Source organism: Grus americana, chromosome Z (genome assembly GCF_028858705.1).
Source record: "Grus americana isolate bGruAme1 chromosome Z, bGruAme1.mat, whole genome shotgun sequence".
In the NCBI taxonomy this organism is placed as follows: domain Eukaryota; kingdom Metazoa; phylum Chordata; class Aves; order Gruiformes; family Gruidae; genus Grus; species Grus americana.
The window spans coordinates 29,967,154-29,985,533 of NC_072891.1; the positions used below are offsets into that span (position 1 = coordinate 29,967,154).

Below are 18,380 nucleotides of genomic sequence, written 5' to 3' on the forward strand. Positions count from 1 at the left end.
GGAAGAGATTATCAAGCGAATATTGGCATATTGTTTCTTTCACCTCCATTCTGTTTCTTAAATCTTTGATTTATAAATAATTTGTGGATGACCCATTAATGGAGCTCATGGATGGTTTTTTGCATTAACAGGATTAGCAAGGTGCAAAGAAAAGCTGTCAGTGCTATCCTTAGCCTGCTGAGTTCCCATGACCTAGACCCACGTTGCTCAAAAAAAGAGGTGAAGATTAAAATTGCAGCTCTCTACCTCCCTTTGGTTGGTATCATTTTGGATTCACTGCCACAACTCCATGATTTTACAAGTAAGACCTTTTTCCCTTTATATTTTTCAGCTTCTTAGAGCGACTTGTCTAAACAATCTATCAAACATAAAAGAGATCGTGCTAAGTGCAGAAATTCCCCACAGTCTAGTAAGGCTGAATATTTCTTTACTTAGAAGTAAACTGGATTTTTAAAGAAAGGAAAAACTTCAGTGTCCTCACTTCATGAGCAAATGATAGACTAGAGATGTATCTGTAAGTACTCCTGCCTATCTCTTTGTGTAACTATTATGATCCTGCAAATAAAGCCTGCAAGATCTGTGAGAAATATTGAGATGTAGATATGTTTAACAGACAGTAGGGAAGAAAACAAGACTGAGACTGACACTGTGTTACATCACAATTAAAGAAATTGGACTGTATTCTTTTTATCTTTTTCTGCTGCTCTTTAGTGCTATTAACATGATACCAAAATTAATCTTGGGCAAATGTAATCATCACACAGGAAATATATTTTTAGCATCTATCATAACTATAAACTTTGCTCTACATAATCAAGCCTTTTAAAATAGCATTATCTAAGCTGTTTCCTTGCATTTTGCTACATGTGTGTTCATATGATACTGCTGAAAGTAGCTATTTCACATTTTTTGTAAAAGGTAGTAGATCTCTGCTACTTGGAAAACTACATTTCACTTACACAAATAAAATAAAGGCTATAAAGAAAAAAAGGTATAATCTTTGAAGAATATACTTTTGTTACTGGTTCTGAAAATATTTTTCATTTAGATGTCTGGACAAAAACCTTTATACTATGAAAGTATTATTTAGCACTTTCAGTCTAATAGGATGGAAGCATGGAAGCATTTATTATACATTGGCTAATCAGATCTCACCCCATTCTTCTGATCTGAATATTATCCTTATACCACAAATGAAAAGGAGACATTATGAGGAAGCCCAGGTGTACCAGTATGGCTAGATTTTAGAGTTTTTTTCTTTCTGAGTATGTGTCACAAGAGGCTGTTGACCTCAGTCTGAACACACTGGGACTGGCTGGTCACTCAGCTTCTCTGAAAAACAGGACTTGCAAAACACTTAACAGACACTCAGAATCAGAGGAGATTTTTACAAAACTTACGTATAGATAACTTTATTTGCTGAAAGTGATGTCAAGAACTAGCAGGGAATGGAATCAGCTAGATACCTAAAATTAAACTTGTTCTTTAGCCAGCAGGCAATACTGGCTCTGTCACCTGTTAACAGACTTACACACTTTGTTGAGTATCACCAAACACACATATGGCTTTTGCGTTGATCCTCTTGCCTGAAATGGACTGGAACTGGATGGTTCCAAGTCTTACAAAGTGCTGACTTAGCTTTGAATTTCAGAGACAACCTCATGTTCATTACTGCCTTTGCTTTTAATTTAGCTTCTCTGAATACCTGCAGTTTATTGGACACATCTCCTTTCTTTGTGTTTATTTGAACAATTTCGCAGCCTTTGCAGATGGCTGCAATCTGTCTTGCTAATGCTGCACCTCTGTCATTGCTTGGTACATCAACAAGACCAATAGTCTCAGGGATGGAGGTGCTGATTGTTTTGTTAGGTTACAGCCCAACGGAAGACTGTGACATGTGAGCAACAACAACTGGATTGCTCCTAAATTTCCAATGAGATATTTCAAATCTAGTTTCAGATGCCCGCAGTGGAAAGGGACGCACAGGAAACCCAGAAGAAGAACAAGAGTCTGCAGGTGCAATCAACCAAAATGTGGCCCTTGCCATTGCAGGAAATCAGTTCAACCTCCGGAGCTCTGGAATATCTCTGGTGTCCCTGGTATGTCCAGTGCTCTGCCAATCTCCTTTTTTGTATCTGTTTTCCTCTTTCTTTGTTTTCTCCTTTTACCCTTTCTTGCCACTGATAACTACAGTCATGAGAAACTGCGTTTTCTTGTTTCCTCCAACCCCAAAGAATGCCTTTTATTCCTCCTGTCATCTCCTCCTCTTCCCTTCTAGTCATTTAATTACTCCTTTACCATAAGTAGTTCCACGTTTTCTCCCATCTGCCTATTTCCATTTCCACACCCAACCTAGTTTGCTGATTTCCAGATCAGCAAATGCCACTATGACTCCTGTTGCCTCCCAGTCTCACCTGAATCCATGGATCTAGGGCTCAAGATCCTTTTTTTTCTCTATATATCTTCATGGTTGTTTTTATCTTCTATACAATTTGGCTGACACAACTGCATGGCAAGAGGGGACCAAGCAGTTATAGACTCTTTTTCTACGTTATTATAAGGAAATCAAAATAGAAGCATCTAGCAAACAATGCTCTTGTGCTTCTTTCTGTCTTTCACATGCATACAACAAGTCCTGTCACTAATTACACACACATACATTCAAAAAATACAATCAGTATAACCTGGAAGAAGTTAAACTTACTGAAGTCCAATCTTGAGATTTGATTTCACTGAAATTGAAATAACATTACTTCACCTGAACGAACTCCGTCTTCTTTTTCTTCTTTCGACTGACATATACTTTATGTACTACTAGCCATACAGACAGAGTGCCACATTAGGTCCTGATACTACTCGCAACCTTTTGATCTGTTACCTCTGGATCATGAAAAATGCTGATCAGAATCTAATACAGAAATGGATTGCAGACCTTCCATCCATGCAGTTGAACAGGATTTTAGACCTCCTCTTCATTTGTGTCTCATGCTTTGAGTATAAGGTAAGTGAAACATGGCCTGATTTTGTTGTCTTGTTTTGGTTTTAATTTTTTTCCCTTACCTTCTGGCTGTCCAGGGGAAATTTGTTATTCACAGTTGTTAAATTAGCTTTTGTCTAATCTATACTACAAATGGACAAAATAATTCAGAAAAATAACTGACACAAGCCTTCGAGCAAAATGCAGCCAAAACCTTTGAGGAAGTCCTATGATGTTGGTTTAAATTGTTTTATTATTTTCCTTTTCCTGGGGATTTGAAGGCTATTTTTGGTGGGCAACATATAGACAGCTCCTGTAAGTACTGGACAGGACACTAAGGATGACCCTTTAGTTAAGAGCTGGGACTGGACACCAGGACTCCACTCTCTGACAGGATCTCTCTGAAATGGATCAAATAACCTTCTTTCTCAACTTTAATTTCTCTCTCTGTAGCACTGAGCTACATATTTGTGTTTATTAGCAGTATGTATACTACCTCTTTCCTCATCTGCCACATTTAATTAGCCTTTATATATTAGTCAATCATATTCATTGCTTTCTGCCCCCTCTACAGATTTCTCCTGTTGTGTCTGGTTCTGAAAATATAATTTGGACTCATGTCCAAAGATGGAGGTGTTGGTCTTGATTGCTTTAACTTTACTTTCAGGGCAAACAAAGCTCAGATAAAGTTAGCACCCAAGCACTCCAGAAGTCACGAGATGTTAAGGCCCGATTAGAAGAGGCTTTACTGAGAGGTGAAGGAGCCAGAGGAGAAATGATGAAGCGCTGCAGAATACCAGCTGGTACTTCATACCCCTCTCCCCCCTTGTATTGTGAGAGGATCTCAAGACGTTGTAGGCATAAATGAGTTTGCTGGGGTTTATGCGCACTCCCCATTTTCATCCTTATATTTTTCACCCACAGTCCTTTCCCTTGCAGACCTTTCTTGGTTTTGAAAAAAATATCATTAGCTTTCAACTATCCAAGGTGTAGCTAGGACTGAGCTCTTCTCAGATGAATGATATGAGGCCAACTAAGAAATTTTAAGACATTCTGAGAAATTGTGTTAGTGTCTAATTGAGACCCAAAAAATGGTGTCAAAACTATCAGTAAGAACAAATTGTTCATAGCAAAAAAAGGTTGTTTCATTTAATAAATGGAATAATTTGTGTTTTGGTCTTCAAAGACATTAAGCAAGCTAATGTTCTAAAAATCGTAGATGAAAAAATTTATGGGGTCCTGTCCTTTTACTAGAGCCCTGAGGCTGTGAAGTTGAATGGGTTTAGTTCTGACAGACTGCTACAGACATACGTCTCCTTCTTTTGGTGAACTATCAGACTTCAGGTGTCCCCTTTTGCTTTAATCTCACTGATATATGTTGCACTTTTAGGGAATGACAGATCAGCGGGGCTAAATGAAAACCTGCGCTGGAGAAAGGAGCAGACTCACTGGCGACAGGCAAATGAGAGACAAGATAAGTAAGTCATTTAATGAATATATATTGCTTTTATTAGAACCAAGATGTTTGGGTGTTTTATGTTTTATTCTTTTTCCTAGGATGTTTTATTACAAAATCATCAGTTTCAATGCTTTCCCTCTTCTGTGAAAGAAAATGAAATAGAAAATGTTTATGTAGCAGAAGTATCCAACTCTTGCTATGACACAACAAAGAAATCACAAATACTTGAATGAGAAGTTTAAATAGTAATCTACACTTTTTTTCCTTCTTATTAGCAGTGTGGTAAACACTAGTTATTGATAAAAGTTGTATCAAATACTCCACAGAGGCTTGCTACAACATGTATTTTGGTGTTGCTATGGCTCCTCACTGTATACAGTACTGTGGTGTAAGTTTTGCCATATTAAATCAGTTGAGCTGGGTTTGACATACTATGTTAAAATTGAGAAGAGTCATTAGCAGGAGTAGGGGAAGATGATTCTGCAGCAAATATTTTTCTTGTTGCAGGTTTTAGTTATGATGTCTCAGTAGATTTCACCCTATAAGCACTATATGCTAGTAGACAAGTCAGTGTCTAGGTTTATGGAAAACTATTTTTTCAGGAATTATTTGTGTTACTAACAGCATTTTCATGTGGTATGTGCTGAGTTTCTGTAAGCAAAGGAGATGTGTCATTTATCCATAGATACTTACTTGAATTTTGACTACCTAAATGGGCCACAGTGTATCAGATAGACACAGTGACCTCTGACCAGTCCAGCTGCTTTGAGTTCCCATGATATCCTTTAAAATGTGTGAATTTGAACTGAGAACACTGGCTTGTGCTGTGTGGCAGCTACAATTGTTGTAGCCAATGACTCATTCATGATTCTCACATACATTTTTGAAAACAGGATTGTTAATTTGGAATTTATCCAAACTTAAAAAAAAAAAAAATCCACCTTCTATGCTAGATTGGAAGAGGTGCAGATCCTGTGTGGATATTTTTATTTCATGCTGAAAGCAGCTTGCTTTCTTCCAGCCAGTTTCATTGAAATCAGAATAAAAGAGTCCTCAAGGAGCAGCTCTGCAATATCTCTCCACAGTAGTTCAGTTAAACCACTTAAAATAAAACTTCTGGTTACATAAGAAAAACTCTGCATGTTGTCCAGGCCTTTCTGTTGTACCCAATGTTCATCACTGTGGTATGCAAGATCTTTGCTGTCATTGGTTTTGGATCCCTTTAGTGTATACATCCCATAAATACAGCGCTTGCAGTTAGTATGTGGCACAGCAGGCTTGCCCAGGTCACCACTCAGCCTCACTCAGCCTGCTTCTCCTTGAGTCCAGCATGCTTTGGGATTGTAGTTGCAGTTACAAGCTACGTGTGGTGTCAGAAAGGATCCAGTCAGCATGGTTAACATGCAAGGCTGAGTGGTTGCTGGAAATCATTCCAACGGCTATGCTGTTTGCTTAATTTGTTCACTTCTTACTCACATTTAGCGATCTCTGGCTTGATTATAGCACCAGCCTTTTGGCAGACCCTTCTGTTCTTCATTGCTTTGAGTCATTGTAATTAATAACCATATGACTGCCCTGACTTTACTTTTCTGGTTTTCTTTTTGGGTAAGACTCCACTGGGCAGAAAAGGTAAATGAACATAGCAGAAAAGCCTCAGATTTTGAAGACACTCAGAAATGTGATTGTAAGGGTGTTGCTCCAGCCACAGAAATGCACCTTAGGAGCTCTGGCCCAAGTCAGAGCAGCTGTAATCTCAATGTCAAGCGCTGGCCATGCAACAGCTTTTTTCTGAGCAGTTTAGGAAAAAGAACAAAGCCTCCTCTTTGTGCTTCTGGCATAGAAGGGATCTCTGAAAATATACTTTTGTTAGGAGCTGCACCTATGCTTAGAGCATTCAGCTGCAGAGGAGCTGTGTTCCAGACCTTGTCCTTAAGTCTCACCTGAGAGGGTATCATGCATTGCTTTACCACCACCTTCTGTCTTTTATACAAATGTTTCAGTCCTCTCTGAAATGGCCTGGGGCACTGCTGTATTGACCCCACAGCTGTTGGACCTGCTATCTTAAGTTGTCAACAGTCTCAAGAATGAACATTTTAAATTGCCTACACTAAATACTGCTGCTAGGGCATTGAAGCAATTTCCCCTTTGCCCAAGGCTGCTATTTTTACTTTTTTTTTCCTGGAAGTGTTAGATCAGTTGCCTTTTATCCCATTTTGGGTTTTGGTGTTCTGCAACAGGCAATGCATTCAGAAATTGCTGTATAGCTTATTGAACAATTGTCATGGTTTAATTAAATTCAGTCTATCTCAGCTGAAAGCAGGACAACAACAATAGAACATGATACTGAGGGCAGAGTAGCCATTACACATATCGTTATTAAAGAAGCAGAAGCATCTATTTGAACAATCCGGAGGCCTAGTTTCAGGTGTCTCCTTTGAGATTTCCGTACTACGGTATCAGTTCTCCTCATCTGACTCCATAGTTCTTAAGAAACACCTCTGAACACTATTTTCATTGTTTGCCCTTACAGAATTGTTCAGAATGGTATAATTTGTATTTTGGCTTTGTTTAAAGAGCAGGTTTTCTGACTCTTGGGGTACCCTCTGTGTGCTTTAATTAGAACTCCTTTTTGCAGGACAAAAGCTGAGCTGGATCAAGAAGCTCTGATCAGTGGAAACCTGGCAACTGAAGCTAACCTGATCATTCTTGATATGCAAGAGAACATCATCCAGGTGGGAAACAGCAGAGCTGGCTTGGTACCAATCCTTGCTCCCTCAGAAGCCAGTAGAAGCAAGACTCATTTCTCCTTTTGTTAGTTAGGCAGTGCAAAATGTTTTAATTAAAGATCTTCTGTAAACCTGTATAATCTTGAAGGGAAAAAAAAAAAAGATGAAGAAGAATGAATCCAAAGATGAAATTGCTGCCTGCCTTACACTGTTGCCACAAGCCCCTTCTACTGTAGGGCATTACACTACTGCGAATGAAAGGGAAATCTATCACCTTTTTGTCAGTAGACGTTGAAAGCCATTTCCACTGTCTTACTATGATCCTGGCGTTTGGAAAGGATGAAGGAAGAAAAACCTTCATTTATGCTAGGAATGTGTCTGAAGATATTAGTAATTTGGAACTGGACTTCTGGCTAGCCTTTGGTCATACTTGCAAGTATGATCCTGTGAGACTCTCACAGACCATGCAGTGCAGGAAAGTATTTTCCACCTGCATGGAGTCCTTCTAAAAAAAGATATGCTCCCCTAGAGCAATGTGATGTGCAGAACTTACTTAACTTCTAGGAGTCAGATGCAGAAAAATTTCATGGGTCCTTTGACAGCAGTGGAACCAAGACAAGTGACTCTGCTTAGACATCGTCTCCTGGTTTAGGAGAGACATTCCAAATTCACGGGTATTGGAATACTACTGTTTGAGCCTGAGGCATATTCATAGATAGCAAGGAGAAAACTTCATTCTTGAAAACCTGTTAGCAAAAAAGCATTTAGCTACGAGACTCATGTAGTACTAGGCATGATTTTTGCATGACACCATTCATAGCACCTAGTCTCCCCACTATTTGTGTTGTGGGTTTGATCAAAGTGTACCAGTATGCCTATTTAGCCTATATTACCAGGAAATCAGAGCATGAGGAGGCAAGGGGAAGCATGGTGCTTGCTCACCGCAGGATCACTTCCTGATCCAAGGTACATGGAAGATTGGACAGAAGGTGGACAAAGCTTCAAGAGTCACTGCAGAAGCTGGCTGAGCTTGAAAATGCATTGGAGGGTCTGCAGATAGGACATTTTCCCCTCTGTCTTCCTGATCACTACAAAAATGTTTTGAAATTCCTCTGAAGCAGATATTAACAAATGAAAAAACTGCAGTCTCTAAACTCCTGAATGTGTCTCATGGACAGGAGAGCAGAACTTCAGTTCCTGTACACCAGTTCATTGCTGAATTACCTCATGCAATTATTGTTGTTTTTCTCCTCCATGTGTAGGCAAGCTTTGCAGCAGAGTGCAGAGATAATCTTTTGGGAGGAGTTTTGAAGGTCCTGGTAAATTCTCTTGGCTGTGATCAGAGCACCACTTACCTGACTCATTGCTTTGCTACACTCAGAGCGCTCATTGCTAAGGTATGCTTGTGACATACTTCTGTATTCATGCTTCCAGTCAAGTTATTAGAGCAGCATTTTTAGAGCAGAGCTGTGTGCATTCACTTACTACTTTTCCTTTGGCATTCGTTAAATATGTTTTGCATATTTAAATACAAATGCCTGTCTATAGGGATGTTAAGGGACTTCTACAGCTGTTGCAAGGTTATTTCATTGACCACACAAGATGGAATAACTGATTCTAAATAATCTTGTGGGTTTAGCAGTCTACTCTTAAATGTAGAAGATTTACTAATAAAAAGGTAAAAAATGCCACACATTATATTTCAAATATATTCTGCTTTTAATTAGGAATCTCAATGCCAGGCATTGCAAGATTTAAATTATTTTATCATCAGGACTAGTTTCCAACCAGTTGGGCAGCAGCAAAGTCAAAGCTAACTCATCAGAGATCAGGGGGATCATTCTAGGTTTCTACTTCTAAGATAGATTCCAAAATTCTAAGTAGAATCTAAGATGTTGGCAGATTTCATCTTCATTCTGCCTGAAAACTAAGCCAAATCCTGATCTCTCTTTCATTTCTGTATCACCAATAAAATAAATATTTCAAAATGTATATGAGGAGAGAATTCAACCCAACATTTTTATAATATGGGTCATAATGGGTTAGGTGCTTCATGAGGACACTCTAAAATCTGTTCAAGATTCATTCTCCTGCAAATAAAAGCAGTTCCACAAAGGAAAAATCCATTAAATTTTTTTTTTCCCCAAAACTATTCTAAAATGCGAATAACAAACAAGATACTTCTGTCCAATTAATGCCTATCTGCTGTTAAATGCAGATTGGCTGACAAAGCCTAATTACAGGGTAGATATCTGAGCAGTTATGAAATTCATGATTATGTTTGCATTGTACTTTATCTTTGAAAGCTAACTTCCAATTACAATAATGAATTTTGGGAAGCAATCATTATTCTCATTGAAATAGATCTTCTAGTTAAGCTGACTCAGTTCTGCATTTTGTGAAGCAATCATTCCAATTATTTGTATTACACTGTAGGTATATAGATATTATTTTACAAACAAAAATGATACTACCCTGTGTCAGCAGGCTCGTAATATAAATTAGACATAAAACATTGAGATAATGGAGTCAAGAAAGGTTAAGAACTGGGAAATGGGCCTGCAAATGAGAAATAATATCCTGTGTTTTCTCACACACCTTTATCAGTCCTTTGTATGTACATATGGTACTGGTGCATCTATGCTGTCTACAGTGAGAATTTCTTAGGACACACATCCTGCCCCCTGGGTTTGTTATCTGCTAGGTGCATTATGGAGACACTGCAAAGGAGGGTCTGGCATGAAAGCTGGGCAATGGAAGTTTTGTGGGACACCGCAGGAGGAAGAACACACTGGAGGGCTGGGGAAGGGTAGGGCGTTGATGTAAAAATCTAGTCATTGCTCCTTATGCTTAAGGAAGTATTTGCATGTTTCATCAACCATTATGTATTCTGAAAATAGCAACTCTCCACGCTTCTAAGAATTTTGCAATATTTGATGTTTTCAAAAGCTCCTGGAGCCATGGGACTCAGAAATTTTTTATTCTCTTTCTGCTGTTCTTTTTCAAAACACAAAGACTAGTTTCAAACCCTTCTTCTCTGTAGAAAAGCTTGAAAATGGAACCTATAGCATCACAGGAATCAGAAGTCCAAATAACAAGAAGTATAAAATGTAGTTTTTGCAAACTTTAGTCTTTGTCTGAATCCTGTGATTTTTGTGCACTGAAGTAATGATGGTTTAATGGCCAGAAGTGAGAGTAATGAATGTTTTCTTCTCTATCTCCCTTAGTTTGGAGATTTCCTGTTTGAAGAGGAGGTCGAACAGTGTGCTGACCTGTGTCAAAGAGTTCTCCATCACTGTAGCAGCAGCATAGATATTACACGGACTCAAGCCTGTGCCACTCTTTATCTCCTGATGAGATACAGCTTCAGCTCTACCAGTGTAAGATTTTAAGAACAGCAGTATGTTTTGTGACGCCATTTTTTGTGATCAATTGAAACTGGAATTGAAGTTGTTATAGCAAATGGAATGCATCTGCAGATAAATAGTTATATGTTACGCTGTTTCATACATTTGAGCTAGAAGAAGTGCTAGAAGTGTAGGGGGAAAGTAGTTTTAATTATTTTTTATGATTTTGTTTAGGAAAATGTGACTTTTTCTGCAACATCTGTAAATGCATCTTCAAATGGAACAGCGTTAGGCCTCTGATGCCATGCATAAGCCATACTCTTCATTTTGTCTCATTTTTTTTTTCATTCCTGTGTCAGAACTACTTAAACTTAGATGAGTTCTATTCTAATGCAATTACAACCTCATTAGAACTATTGTATGCTTGTATTAATGGGAATTCTTCGCTACCCCCTTGGTCTCAGAACTAGATTCTGATTCTTAGCACACATACGGAACAAAATACTTATGTTGTGCATGTAGATTCACAACGTTCTAGCACAAAAAGACATGCATTAGCATTTTGGATAGCATCTGATCTTGCACAGCATTTTCTTCCCTAGTTGTTACTTCAAAAGCCTTGAATATGTAAAAAGTGTTGGCTTTGCAGGAGGAAAATATCAGCAAGGCATAGTACATTACCAGGTGAAGCCCTCAGAAGCCTTTTGCTTCCCAGACTTGTTTCCAGAATGTTTTCCCAGTTCTGCTTCCTCCTCTTCTCCTCTGTGAGTGGCCTGATCTACACACCCACTGGCCTGTGCATGAGTAGGAAGGAGGTCTTCCCCTTGTCTCAAGCAAGCATATGTATTCCAAGGAACATTCTTGCCCCAAAGTACAGACATGTCAGAATTAGGGGACTTTGACTTAACCAGGTAAAACAGGACTGGCTTTGGTGCACCAGAGGCCGCTCGTGTGAGCAGTGAGTTTAACGCACTCAGTGTGGGCAGGAGAAGGTGGGTTTGGTTTGTACAGTAGACAAAGGTATGTGAACTGATATGTATGGTGCAGTGCAGCCATCATTCTTTCATGTTTTTACTTTTTCTTTTGAAAGAATTTTGCAAGAGTGAAGATGCAGGTGACCATGTCACTAGCCTCTCTGGTTGGAAAATCACCCGAGTTTAATGAGGAATTCCTTCGACGGTCCTTAAGAACCATCCTAGCCTATGCAGAGGAAGATGCAGATATGCAGGCAACTCCATTTCCCATTCAGGTCAAATCTTTTATGAAACAATTAAAATAAAGATGCAAGGGTTGTTGTGTGAGTTTATTTCTAACACAACAATAAGCGGGGAAGAAGTGGAGGACATAATTCCATGGAATAAACTTAAGAAGTTCCACTGAAATCACCTTACAGGAGAATCATCTCTTAGCTTTGTTTGCCACTTTCTTCTAGACCTCAGCAGGAACCATATCCTGTAAGAGTTTCCCAAGATGGAATTTGATTCATTATCTTTTCAGACAAGTAGCATCATGGAAACTTCTCTCCCTTTGTCAATTCATAATGTGGCAGAAGCAATAATGAAAAACATTTCAGACAACTGTCAGATGCTTTGCTAAAATTATTACAGTAACTCAGCTTGTGCTGAAGACTTACAAAAACATCTGCTTTGTTATCAGATTGCAAATCAACTAAAGCTGAACCCCGTTAGCACATAGGTTTGATTATTTTTTCCTTCCAAAATAAACAGATCAAAGTATTGCAGCTAATTTTGATTAATGAAAATGTGTGTCTAATATTTGCCATGTCAGCAGTGTTTACTGCATTGAATAGAGTTGGAAAAACGTAACTTGTAGCATCCTGACATTTCCTTGGGTAAGAGGGAGTATAAGAGAGTTAACATCATCTGGTGCAGATGCTGTTATTTTTCTAGAAGGGAAAAAATAAACACCTGAGAAATGCATGTTGATCTTTGTGTGACTGCAGGTAGAGGAGCTGCTGTGTAATCTGAATAGCATCCTGTCAGATACAGTGAAAATGAGGGAATTTCAAGAAGATCCAGAGATGCTCATGGATCTCATGTACAGGTGAATCCATTTAGAATTGCTACTGAGGAAATTCTGCAGTGAGGTGAGCACAAGAACTGCGTGTTTTAGGGACAAGCTGTGGACACACCCTCTAGCTGTTCTGTTTGGTACATTCCGGCCTTAGCACAGCTGATCAGTCACAGGGGGCCCAGGCTGCTGGAGTGAGCATGTTGCAGTGGAGTCACTGGGAAGCGGGCATAGACTTGGGCAAGGATGGGAGTCAGAGACTGATGAACACCCAAGAGTCTTGGGTTCAGCAGTTTTACTCTTGTCATAGCCCCTGTGTGTCCTGCCTATCCCTGCCCAACCATTTCTTTTGCCCTGTGTTTAGTGAATCATACAGAATAAAGACAGGCATGTCTCCTTCCATTCAACCCAGTTGGAGAATTATAAATGTTCTTTCTGTTGTTTGAGAAGAAGTAATCTTTCATACCTCCTTTCTGCCCTGTGTTGTTAGAATTGCCAAAGGATACCAGACATCGCCCGACTTGAGGCTGACTTGGCTGCAGAACATGGCAGAGAAGCACACCAAGAGGAAGTGCTACACAGAAGCAGCCATGTGTCTGGTCCATGCTGCAGCACTTGTGGCAGAGTACCTCAGCATGCTTGAAGATCGAAGCTATCTCCCAGTGGGCAGTGTCAGCTTTCAGGTAAGAAAAGGATCCCAAGCTCTGACAGCATAAGGCTGGGATGGCCTGTTCTGGTGTGTATATTCCTTCTTGTGTTAACCAGAGTAGAAGGGCATGTATGGGCAGGAAAAGTTACGATGGCAGAGTATCCATCACCACTCTTGGTAGGTTGTCCCAATGATTTATGCTTACTGGTGAAAACTGGTACTTTAGTATCTGTCTGTCTCTAGCTTCTACTTCCAGCAGTTGGATACTGTAATCTCTTGTTTGCTAAGTAGAACCCCTCTGTTATCACATGCCTTTTCCTAGGGCTGTTACTTATCAACTGTGACAGACACATCTTCCAAACTTCTTTCTCATAATCTGGGTAATTGGAGCTACTCAGTTCTTTTAGGCATGTTCTCCAATTCTTTGACTGTCCTCCAGTTACTAACCAACACCCTTTTGATTTATAAATGACACAATCACTGTTATCTATATGTAGTCACATCAAGGTCAAGTAAAAATGTCTCGTAAGTTCTTTAAGCCTGGGAAGTATCTCTCAGTTTATATCTCCACAGACTCCACTGGTTCTTTTTGCATTGTTGAGCTCTTTGTTCAGTAATACATTGATCTTTTCCAGAGAGTTTTCTTGGGTTTTGTTTTTCACCTTCTTTTCTACATCACATAGATGTAAGCATAACTCTAACAACAAACAGATATTTTGAAATGTAGATATTTATACATAGTTTATCAGATAAGGCAGTTTTGGCTATCCTTACCTGAACTGACTTCATGTGCAAATACAGTGATTTTAGTGCTTTTTTTCACACATTATTAAAAATAGAAATGGCTGAACTCTTAAAATATTCCTATGTGTTGATGATTCCTCCTTTATTCTTGAAGACTAGTGAAGACCGTTGTTCATTTACAGAGTGTTTGCTGCAATGATTATGAATCATTCCAACTAATTAGTGGAAATGTTTTGCGGAGTAAACTCAGACATTGTATAGAAATCTACTGTTTGGGCATTATTGACTTTATGAGATTGCAATCTCTTTAAATCAGGTTTCTGTAGTCTGGTGTTGGTTCTGATTAATTACAATACCTTTAATTTTTTCTTTAGCAAAATTTTGTATCAGTATTTCCACCACTTTGTCCTGGATGCAGACTGATAAACCTACCACTATCTGCTTATCTTGTTTACTTTTAAAAACATGTGGTCCCAAAAGAATATTTCCTCCTCTGGAACTGCCCCAGTTTTCTAAAACTCAGAAAAGTTTCTAAAACTCAGTATTTGCTGCCTGAATACCCTTTTGCTTAGCTCTTTTAAACTGTTGTGGAGCACATTTTGTGGTCCAGGTGATTTTGAAATGGCTAACGCTATTAGTTGGTACATTCATCATCCCTTGATATAACCATACCACCTGTGGGCTTTTTTTCCTGCAGAATAGTAAATAACTATACCGCCTGCGGAGCGGAGGTTCCCTTCAGAACAGTTAATTGCTGTGGTTTAACCCCAGCCAGCAGCTAAGCCCCATGCAGCTGCTTGCTCACTCCCCCCGAGCAGAATGGGGAAGAGAATTGGAAGAGTAAAAGTTAGAAAACTTGTGGGCTGAGGTAAAGACGGTTTAATAGGTAAAGCAAAAGCTGCACACGTGAGCAAAGCCAACCAAGGAATTAATTCACCAATTCCCACCGACAAGCAGGTGTTCAGCCATCCCCAGGAAAGCCAGACTCCATTATGTGTAATGGTTACTTGGGAAGACAAATGCCATCACTCCAAATGTCCCCATCTTCCTTCTTCTTCCCCCAGCTTTATAAACTGAGCATTATGTCATATAGTATAGACTATCCCTTTGGTCAAGTGGGGTCAGCTGTCCCAGCTGTGTCCTCTCCCAGCTCCTTGTGCACCCCCAGCCTACTCACTGGTGGGGTGGGGTGAGAAGCAGAAAAGGCCTTGACCCTGTGTAAGCACTGCTCAGCAGTAACAAAAACATCCCTGTGTTATCAACACCATTTTCAGCACAAATCCAAAACACAGCCACATACTAGCTACTATGAAGAAAATTAACTCTATCCCAGCCAAAACCAGCACATATATGTGAACATGATTGAACCACTTGGCATTTTGCATTGAATTTAGTATGTTGGGCATTAGTATTAGCAATTGCATCTTAGCAATCAGGTGATGGACTATTGTTATTCTTAAATTCCTTTACTCTTAAGATAGCTGTCTATATACTCTTTTTACTGGCTAAACTTCTGGTCACAGATTTCTGCTTCTGCCAATTTGCATCCCTTATCAGTTTTGTATTCTTCCTAACTTCTAACTTCCATTCATTACTTCTACTTTCTTCTTTTCTCCCTACTTGTTACATACTATCATCATTTAGATACAGGTGAAATCTGCATTCCCTTCCCAATGTTGTCCTGCTCCCAGGCTTCCTTGAATGCTTGTAATCTCACACACTTGACCCTAATGCAATTCCTGCTTCCGTTGCTCCCAGATTATGCAGATTGCCATGAATGGGTATGTTTCAAGTTATTTTAGAGAACTATTCTACAGGGCACTAGGCAAGCAAAAAAGTAGAAGTTTAAAAGCAACAAATCAATCTCTTTCATCAAAATGCTTGTGTAAATACATGTTTGCCAAAGGAACAGTTGCTCTGTAGGAGAGAAGTAATGAAATGCCTTAATGACCAGAAACCAAATTATACAACTCTTTATCTGACAGCATAATTTGAATTTCAGTTTGCTCAATAACGATAATTAACTATAATATCACTTTGTGTTTTTACAAAGCCTTTCAAGGGAAGAGCTCCCTTTCTTTACAAACAGGTTTGTGTTTTGTAGCACCTGTAAAGACCTTGTTCAGATGAACTTGTTAAAAGAGAGAAACACTACTCAGACTGTCTCGGCTTTACCTGGAGTTCCAGATCTTGCTTACTGACTCTTTCTGTGTCTGTTTCTTCATTTAGCTCAGATATCAAATTAACTAATATTGGCAATATACATTTAGTTGTGGAATTGAGTGTAATAAAAATGTGTATAAAAAAAGATTATTCTGGATGAGCAGAAGTGTTATCTTCTTTTTACACATGAGTAAAGGATTAAATCAGTTCACCTAGGTCTTCTGCTAGTGAATCTGTTAGTGTCTGAAAACTGTCAGTAGAGTAACACTTTTCCTTATACTGTGCCAGACAAAACTATATATTATTCCTCCTGTGCAATCAAAACTATCCCTCGAAGTCAGAACAGAATCACTTTCAGTGAAATTCCCTTTAAGCTTAATTCGTCTTTAAACTAAATTACCTTTTCAAGAGATAAGGCAGACTTAGAGTATGAATTGCATAGGGACTGACTTTAAAGCCACTTTATGTTATGACAGACAGGACTTAATGTCTATGTCTATCTGCTGAGCCACATGGCTAACTAGCCTGGGCACAGCGGTAGCCTAATTCAACTGTTTTGGGGACCTAGGTTGCAGAATACCCTAGCCATATCTAACGTGATAAGGGCTGGGGGATCACGGTAAAGTTCCTTGAGTTTACACAAGTGTTTCTTTCCCTTAAAGAAAACTAGGCTTGTGAGGTCCAAAATAATTGCTGACATGGTAACTTATGTATTCTCTTTATTATGCAAGAGATGTATAAAATCCTTCAATATGAAAGGCAGATCAAGGCAAAAGGTGGGTGAGGCATGTCCACTTTGCAAAAGATCATGCAAGCACCAGGAATATGTCATGAAGGCTCTCTACTAGAGTGCATGGACTGTAAAACATGGAAATACATGCCTGACATAGTTATTACAAGTTTAAAGGCAAAGAAGAGATAATTGGTGTCTGTGACTTTCTTGGTTACTTTCATAAATAAATCACTCCTCTGGACTCTTTTCCCTTTGCTACCAAAAAAAAAAACCAACCAAATTCACCAAAGGCCACATGCCATTCTGTGAAAACAGTCCTTAATGGCTACTGTTACTGAAAGAGAAAAACAGAAATTGAGCTGCAGCAAGGGTTGTATGAGTTGCCCTAGCTATGTGCCAGGGAGGCTAACTCTGATGGAAGTAACTTTCTTCAATACAACTGTCCTGGTTTTGGCAGGGATAGAGTTAATTTTTTTCCTAGCAGCTGGTATAGTGCTGTGTTTTGGATTTAGGATGAGAACAATGTTGATAACACACTGATGTTTTTAGTTGTTGCTAAGCAGCTGTTTAGCAGACGTTCCAGCTTCTCATATTGACTTGCAAACCAGAAGGCAGGGGGCCCCCAAGAAACTGGGAAGGGACACAACCAGGTCAGCTGACCCAGACTGGCCAAAGGGATATTCCATACGATATGATGTCATGCTCAGTATATAACTGGGGAGGTGGGCCAGGAGGTGGGTTTGGCTCAAGAAATAGCTGAGCATTTATTTCAGGTGGTGAGCAACTGTGTTGTGCACCACTTGTTTTGTATATTCTTTTATCATCATCGTCGTCGTTATTATTATCATTATTATCATTATTCACTTCCTTTTCTGTCCTATTAAACTGTCTTTGTCTCAACCCCCAGGTTTTACCTTTTTTTTCCTTTTCAATTCTCTCCCCCATCCCACTGCTGGGTGGAGTGAGTGAAAGGCTATGTGGTTGGTTTAGCTGCCTGCCAGGTTAAACCATGACAGAGACTGATAGGTAAAAAGTGGTAGGGGTATGCCGCAGTTTTCCATCTGGCTGAGATGCAGACATATTCTTAACTCCTTGTGGTGGGTTGACCCTGGCTGGAGGCCAGGTGCCCACCAGAGCCGCTCTCTCACTCCCCTCATTCACTAGACAGGGGAGAAAAGGTTTAACGAGAGGGTCGTATATCTGTGGGTCGAGATAAGGACAGGGAGAGATCACTCACTAATTGTTGTCACGAGCAAAACAGACCGAACTTAGAGAGGGAATTCATCTAATTTATTACTAGGCAAAACAGAGTAGAGGAATGAGAAAATAAAATCAACTCTTAAAACACCTCCCCCCACCCCTCCCATCTTCCCGGGCTCAACTTCACTCCCGGCTTCAACCTTCCCCCCCTCAGCGGCACAGGGGGACGGGGAGTGGGGGTTACGGTCAGTTCATCTCACGTTGTTTCTGCCGCTTCTTGATCCTCAGGGGGAGGACTCCTCTCATCGTTCCCCTGCTCCAGCATGGAGTCCCTCTCACGGGGTGCAGACC

At 39.6% G+C, this 18,380-nt stretch overlaps 1 protein-coding gene across 3 annotated transcripts in view; it reads left to right on the forward strand.

The window, feature by feature from the left end:
- The window catches only part of DOCK8 (dedicator of cytokinesis 8), a 95,628-nt gene that overhangs the window by 66,214 nt on the left and 11,034 nt on the right, over positions 1 to 18,380 (forward strand). For 2 of the 3 annotated variants that reach the window (XM_054809975.1, XM_054809977.1), the window contains 11 exons: positions 132 to 301; positions 1,954 to 2,099; positions 2,819 to 3,001; positions 3,645 to 3,780; positions 4,368 to 4,455; positions 7,072 to 7,168; positions 8,425 to 8,559; positions 10,390 to 10,542; positions 11,600 to 11,758; positions 12,473 to 12,573; positions 13,031 to 13,223. In XM_054809975.1, coding sequence (XP_054665950.1) covers positions 132 to 301; positions 1,954 to 2,099; positions 2,819 to 3,001; positions 3,645 to 3,780; positions 4,368 to 4,455; positions 7,072 to 7,168; positions 8,425 to 8,559; positions 10,390 to 10,542; positions 11,600 to 11,758; positions 12,473 to 12,573; positions 13,031 to 13,223 — 1,561 coding nt within the window. The remainder of the gene's footprint in view (positions 1 to 131; positions 302 to 1,953; positions 2,100 to 2,818; positions 3,002 to 3,644; positions 3,781 to 4,367; positions 4,456 to 7,071; positions 7,169 to 8,424; positions 8,560 to 10,389; positions 10,543 to 11,599; positions 11,759 to 12,472; positions 12,574 to 13,030; positions 13,224 to 18,380) is intronic. The other variant, XM_054809976.1, reaches the window with a different exon arrangement.